The 7,149-nt window shown below is 36.0% G+C and overlaps 1 protein-coding gene across 5 annotated transcripts; it reads left to right on the forward strand.

Annotated features, from left to right (window-relative positions):
• The first annotated feature begins 1,755 nt into the window (after positions 1-1,755).
• Positions 1,756-5,142, forward strand: LOC125201942 (phototropic-responsive NPH3 family protein NPY4-like). 5 transcript variants are annotated; one of them, XM_048100260.2, is made up of 5 exons: positions 1,756-1,890; positions 2,673-2,755; positions 3,158-3,227; positions 3,348-4,478; positions 4,559-5,142. In XM_048100260.2, exons 2-5 carry the CDS (start codon positions 2,694-2,696, stop codon positions 5,018-5,020), a joined length of 1,725 nt encoding a protein of 574 aa, XP_047956217.1. In that variant the 5' UTR covers positions 1,756-1,890; positions 2,673-2,693; the 3' UTR covers positions 5,021-5,142. The 5 variants fall into 5 exon arrangements, with proteins under 5 accessions (XP_047956217.1, XP_088919765.1, XP_047956199.1 ...); XM_089063639.1 differs by having other exon boundaries at positions 1,778-1,890; positions 2,676-2,755; XM_048100242.2 differs by lacking the exon at positions 1,756-1,890 and adding an exon at positions 1,924-2,052.
• The last annotated feature ends 2,007 nt before the right edge of the window (positions 5,143-7,149 follow it).

Consider the following 7,149-nt stretch of genomic DNA (forward strand, 5'->3'; position numbering starts at 1 on the left):
TGTGATTATTTTTTCTTCCTTTCTTATTTCTCTTTTTCTTCTTTAGTTTCTTCTTCTTTCTTTTTTCTTCATTTTCTTCTTTCTTTTTAGTATTTTATCTTCCTTTCTTTTATCTTTTTTCTCCTTAGTTTATGTTTCTTCTTCCTTCTTTTTTCTTCTTTCTTTTTAGTGGTTTATACATACATCTAATTGCATTCATAATATAAACAAAAAATAAAATACTTAATTAAATTAATTATTTAAGTAATTAAATCAATTGAATATTTTTTATTAAATTATTTTATACTCATTTTAAGGTTGAAACACCTAACTAAAAATATTCAACTTTTTATATCATTATGAATACAATTCACAATGTTAAATTTTTATTAAGGTTATATTGAGTAGTTACTAATTTAATGTAAAATAATAATAATTATTATTACATAATATTATGTGATTCATAATTTATATAATTATACTACAATTATTTATTAATTACTATCAGTTTTTAGTATTATAACGATAATAATCTATATTGATTAGTTACTAATTTAATGTAAAATAATAATAATATTTATTACATAATATCATGTGATTCATAATTTATATAATTATACTACAATTATTTATTAATTACTATCAATTTTTAGTATTATAACAATAATAATTAGATATAATTATAACTATAATTATATTTAAGTATAATATTAACAATGAATATTAATATCAATATTGATTAATAATAATAGTATAAAGAGTTAGGAGAATGAGAGAAGATACTATAATATCACTTTTAGTACTAATTTTATGTTTGCCCAAAATACCTTTTATGACATAAATGGAAACATATATTTGTTTAAAGGGCAATTTGGGAAGAAAATTGCATCAGGTACCAAAAATGTGATTTATAGGTACCAAAAACGATATAAAATAAAGATCAGGTACCATTTACGTGCGAAAGTAAAAGATTAGGTACCATTTATGTAATTCACTCATAAATAAAAAGGATTCTTAAATTATGGACAAAATTTTAAAAATTCCCATTTATGTAATTCACTCATAAATAAAAAGGATTCTTAAATTATGGACAAAATTTTAAAAATCCGAAAATTGATGAGTTGGGTTCTGTTTAAATTACGAGTTAGGCAAGAGCTTTCCCACGTGACCTCCTTCACGATCCTTCCACATTTAAAATGATATAGTGGAGTAGTATATTCTAGGGATAAAACATTGTAGCAGCAAATTTATTTTAATGTAATCAATTAAATTACTACTCCGTGGCCTTTTCACTTGTGACCTGCTACAAAGGATATTTTAGGGGTAAAAAGTTAATCAACTTTAGTTAAATTTTATCGCTTACACTAAAAAATACTCCATATAGCCAAATCACTAGTATGCAAATTATAAAAGGAACATATCATAATCATATTTCTATTCACATAAAAAAAACTTGGATGAAATATTGAAATTGGATTCCACCATTTGACGATGTTATCTGATCTGATTTCTTCGCTTACATGTGCATTTAACTATTTTGAATTACTAATTATTTTGAGTCGAGTTACTATTTCTATTCATATAAAGCATATGAGTATTAAAGTACGAGAGATAAAAGATGGCTGGTCGTTTTCTATATCACAAAATATACTAGGAGTAGTAAAAAACATTTGACTAAACTCCAACAAATGTGAAAATAGAAAAGTATAAAAGCATGAATGTGATGAATGGGGCAACAAGAGTGTCAGTTTGGCGTGCCTAACACTGTGCACTTTATATATGTTTCTTTATTCATCGAAAAAGATTATATAAATACATACGGAGTAGTAATTTTCATCTTTGGAATTCAAGCAATTTAAACAATCTTGGAAGAAATGGGAAGTGACCTAAAGTGATGCTGATTTTTCCAAGGTAAAAATAATTTATATAGTTTAGCATTGCATAAATACGAGGGAAAGGAGAATAAAAAGTGGGGAGGAGAGAAAGAGGCAGCAGTGGTGCTGATTCTCAAGGGATACATGAGTGTGGGAACATTCTGAGCTTGGCTTTTTGCGATAACATTATGTTGCCATGGTGCCTGCCAAACATCATCTTCTTTTATTTTCTTCATTTGTTTTTCTGCTCTCTCTTTCCTTGTTTTCTGTTCCTCTAAATTCTTTACATTTTCCTACCAATTGAGCGTTGCTTCAGACATTCTTGATTAGGTGAGTATGTATTCAAGTTTCTGATTCAACTTTGTTGTGCTATTTTGTAATGTTAAAAATGTGATCTTGATTTTGAGTATTCTCATTGGCTGTGATGCGTTTTTGATTTGGGGAATTGAAGTTTTTTATGTAGCAAGGTGAACAAACAAGTATGTTGGTTGGTGTGATTTAGGTAGGTTGTCTGAGATTTTGGTGGTGCTCCACACTCATACCAAGATTTGTGTTGGCTTTGACTGGTGCTTCAAACTTGATTGATTGTAGCAAATCTTTGTTTGGGGAATGTGGATTTTCGAGGGTTTTGACTTCTTATTGAATTTGGTACTATTAAGCTATAAGTTTGAGATATGAGTGAGAGAAGAAGCAATTAGGCATTCTCTGTTACTGAGAGCTAGATTTGGGAGAGCTTTATCTTCTTCCACACCTTTCTCTTTGCTACTTCCTTCTGAGTTGAGGAATGATAAATAGCTTTTGGTTTTAACAAACCTGCAGCAGGAGATATATATCGAAACGATGAAGTTTATGAAGCTAGGATCCAAACCTGATCAGTTTCAGAATGATGGGGACAATATCAGGTTAACCATATTAACTATTTTTCATCTGTTTTAGTTAAAGTTCCACCTGCATTATTTCATTACATAGTATATGTTGTTTCATATGTGTATTGAAATGGATAGATTAGTCTAATAGTTTTGATGTTTCTCCAAAGTTAATAAAATTGTCATTCTATCTTCCTTTGGTGGAGTGACTTGTCATGTATTTTTAGTTCGATTATCCCACGTTTTCTCCTCCTATCGATTGCTTTGGTAACACAAAAGCCATTTGTTTAGTAGCATGTCTCTCTATGTTAGAAGATGAGATGATATGCTTGCTGGTTTTCTCATAGAGTTTTTCTCCTTTTCTGTACCAATGTTTATCGTATAAATTTGCAGATATAAGAGTTACTAAAAATGGAGTGTTCCAAATTTTTCTTTCAGATATGTAGCTACAGAGTTGGCCACTGATCTCATCATAAATGTTGGTGATATCAAATTTTATCTTCACAAGGTATACACATTTTGTTGCTCAACATATTCCTAATACAATTGTTTAAAAACTCAAAATCCATCAATGTTTATTGTTATGCTTCTATGTTAGAAAGTGGTTAAGTATATCTTCTTGTTGCAGTTTCCTCTTCTCTCCAAGAGTTCTCACCTTCAGAGGCTCGTTGGTAGCGTAAACGAAGAAAAGGATGAGATACGCATAGACGACATTCCGGGAGGACCTACTGCGCTCGAAATATGTGCCAAGTTCTGCTATGGCATGGTTGCCACGCTCAACGCTTACAACGTGGTGGCAGCGCGTTGTGCAGCAGAGTATCTAGAAATGTACGAGACCTTCGAGAAGGGAAATCTCATATACAAGATCGACGTCTTCCTCAGCTCCAGCATCTTCCGAAGCTGGAAAGATTCCATAATTGTTCTTCAGACCACAAGGTCTCATCTCCCCTGGTCCGAGGAGCTGAAGATCGTCAGCCACTGCCTCGATTCCATCGCTTCCAAAGCTTCTACCGACCCTTCCAGAGTTGATTGGTCGTATACCTATAACCGGAAGAAGCTTCTGTCCGAGAACGATCCTCTCTGGAACGGTGTGATGAAGCAGCAAACCGTGCCTCAAGACTGGTGGGTGGAGGAGCTTTGCGAGCTTCATATTGCTCTATACAGACGGGTGATTTCAACGATACGAGCTAAAGGGAGAGTTTCTGCTGATGTGATCGGAGAGGCGTTGCAAGCTTATATCACGAGAAGGCTCCCCGGCTTCAGCAAAGGCACTATACGAGGCGGGGATACACTCAAGTACCGATACTTGGTTGAAACCATCACGGAGTTGCTGCCAATGGAGATAAGCTCTGTGCCGTGTAGTTTCCTGCTCAAATTACTGCAAGCATCGCTTGTATTGGGATGTGGAGAGCCGGGAAGAAGGGAGCTGATGCAGAAAATCGCACAGCAGCTCGGGGAGGCAACCGTAGCTGATTTTCTGATCCGTTCGTCTAATGGTGAGACGGCCCTTTATAACATAGACATAGTGTATGACTTGGTTGAGCAGTTTGTGATGCAAGAGCATACCGACTGCTCTCTCGGTCCCGAGTTCTATGCTGCCAAGGCCAATGTGGCCACGTTGGTCGATAGTTATCTGGCTGAAGCTGCTCGAGACTCCTCGTTGCATATGTCCAGATTTCTCGACCTAGCAACTATGGTCTCGAGCTTTCCAAGACAGACGCATGACAGAATCTACCGTGCCATCGACATGTACCTAAAGGTCCGTCTCTATTCATACACCGTGTTGGTCATCTATTCGTTTTCGTTGTTTCTAAAACGAGCTGTGCTCGATTGCTGCAGGAGCATCTGGAGTTGAGTAAGAGCGAGAAGAAGAAGATGTGCCGGTTGATGGATTGCAGGAAGCTATCGGGTGAGGCGTGGGCGCACGCTGTGCAAAACGAGAGGCTCCCTCTGCGAGTTGTTATGCAGGTACTCTTCTTCGAGCATAGCCGGGCAGCAGCTGGAGGGGGCGGTGATCACACAATGCCGGACCTGCCCAGGTCTATTAGGGCTTTACTTCCGGGAGGGTCGTATGGGAGCTCGAGATCTGCTACTACGAACACAGACGATGACTGGGATGGCGATCGGACATCGGAGGAGCTGAAGTCGCTGAAGGTGGAGCTGGCTTCTCTGAGGCTGAAAGGCGGGGCACAGAAGGCCGGAGCGAAGAAGATGTGGTCGAACGAGAACAGCAGTTCGGACACGTCGGGGAGCTTCGAGGAGAGTAGATGTACACCTTCAAGAAGTAGGAGACGCCCCTAGTCATAGAATTGTTATTAAACTTGTAAGATTATCTTTGGCTTGTTATAGAATTCTAAAGCCAGATATCCGGAAATTTTGGAAGACTTGGAAGATTGGATAAAATATGTTTCTGTTTTGCTGTATGGTTTCAGTTTTGCCTTTGGAGTTTCAAAGATGGAAAATCAGTTAGTGAGAGTGTGCAGTAGTCTTGTTATATTCTTCAAATTTATTATAAGTGTGAGGTAGAAATAAAATTTAAAAATGTTTATTACATCTAACATTTTTGTTAAAGGAAAAAAATACCCCTACAAAATAGAGTAAATTTGTACTCCTAGGCCTCGACGATTGTTTTGGGTCGAAAATGGATATGTGTGGGCTAGGCAGACCTCAACTTGGCCTACAATAGAGCTAAGCCCACTAATAAATCTTAGTACTAGTATTTGATTAGTGGGCTTACAATATGACTACAAAGCAAACAATGTTAAATAAATATGTTATTTGATTATTTGTTATATCGAGCCTTAAAATTCACTTATATGATTATAGATTGGCTAATATTTTTCAGCTGGTTACTTTTAATCCCCTTATTTGGACTAGACTTCTCCTCAATGGTTGAGACTTGAGGGTCAATTTTTATCATGGATTTGTGTTAAGATCTTGATAGTAACAACATGAAATTTAAAGTAATTGAAACGGTTCTTGAACACTAATTTGATAATAAAGCTTGAAATCTGTAATTTGACAGTGAAGATTTGGTGATAATGACAAACTTCTATGCATCCGTAATCTAGGTTCGATTTTTCTCTGTTTGGTTTGTGGAACTATGAGCTTTGATCAATCATAAATTATGGAGCATGTACTTTTTTTTATATATATAAACACGAGATCGTGATCAATTGAGATTATTTGGGCTAATTGAGAAATGAGATGCAATATCAGCCACTCATTTTTATTAAATGAGTGGTCCAGATTTTGCCACACAATAAATAATTTTAGATTAATTTATTATGAAAGGGTATAATGGTAATTTTATTCTCTTCTAAGGATGTCATCCGCCACTACGCTAACGCCTCACCTCTTTCTCCTCCACAAAACCAACAATTTTTTCCATCGCCGCCGCCGCAGCGGCAACAGGCGGCCGATTGTCAAGCAATCGAGACTTCATCTCGTGAAATCCTCATCAAGCCTGCAGGAGGAGATCAAGGTTCCTCAAATTGTATCAATCCCCAAATTCGCGCCGGCGGTGCAAATCCCCAAATTTGGTGACGGAGCGGCGGAGACTTTTGAGGCGGTGCTGAGGGGGAATCTGAGGTTTCCGTCAAAGATTTTCCGTTCTGTGTCGCCGGAGGCTAAGGATCTGTTGAGGAAGATGATCTATCGAGATCCTTCTAGAAGGCTCTCCGCCGAGCAAGTTTTGAGTCAGTATTCTTCTCTCTCTACATTCCTGTATATAATTTCGCATAATTTATGACTGATTTTCATTTTGATTGCTAATTCCAGTGCATCCATGGATCGTAAATGGAGGAGAGATGTGAGATTTGAGTTGTACAGAGAGACAGTGGTCGCAGAAACAGATGAATAATATAGTAGATGAATCCCTCACCCTTTTTCTTTAGATGAAAATGACAGAGCACCTCTTTGTTTTGGAGGAGTCGTGGCTTTCGATCATCTTTTGTGTTTTGGTGAGAGATTTGTGCCAAATTATGAATAAAGTTTGCACATATATCTGATTTAGGTGTTGAGTGTATTGTTTTTTTTAATCTGAAAGAGGTAATGTTCAATACTCATGGATAGGGGAATCAAGCTTAATCATAATACACTGTAGGTGTTTGGTGATATTCCCCAGTTAGGAATTAGTTGCTAGAGTTAGATTCAAGAATTAGCTATTTCCATTTTTGCATGTCAACTACGCGCACATATAATGTCAACTACATATATAATCTATGTCAACTGTACACATATAATGTCAACAACATATACAATTCATGTCAACTACACACATATAATGTCAACTATGTGTAATATTCATGTCAACTAAACACATATAATGTCAACTACATATATAATTCATGTCAACTATACACATATAATGTCAACTATAAGTTGTTGACATTAGATATTCGGTATTGATATGTGAATTATAAGTGTTA

The sequence above is a fragment of the Salvia hispanica genome, chromosome 2 (genome assembly GCF_029641045.1).
Source record: "Salvia hispanica isolate PSC_SH4W2 chromosome 2, Shi_PSC_v1, whole genome shotgun sequence".
NCBI lineage: Eukaryota > Viridiplantae > Streptophyta > Magnoliopsida > Lamiales > Lamiaceae > Salvia > Salvia hispanica.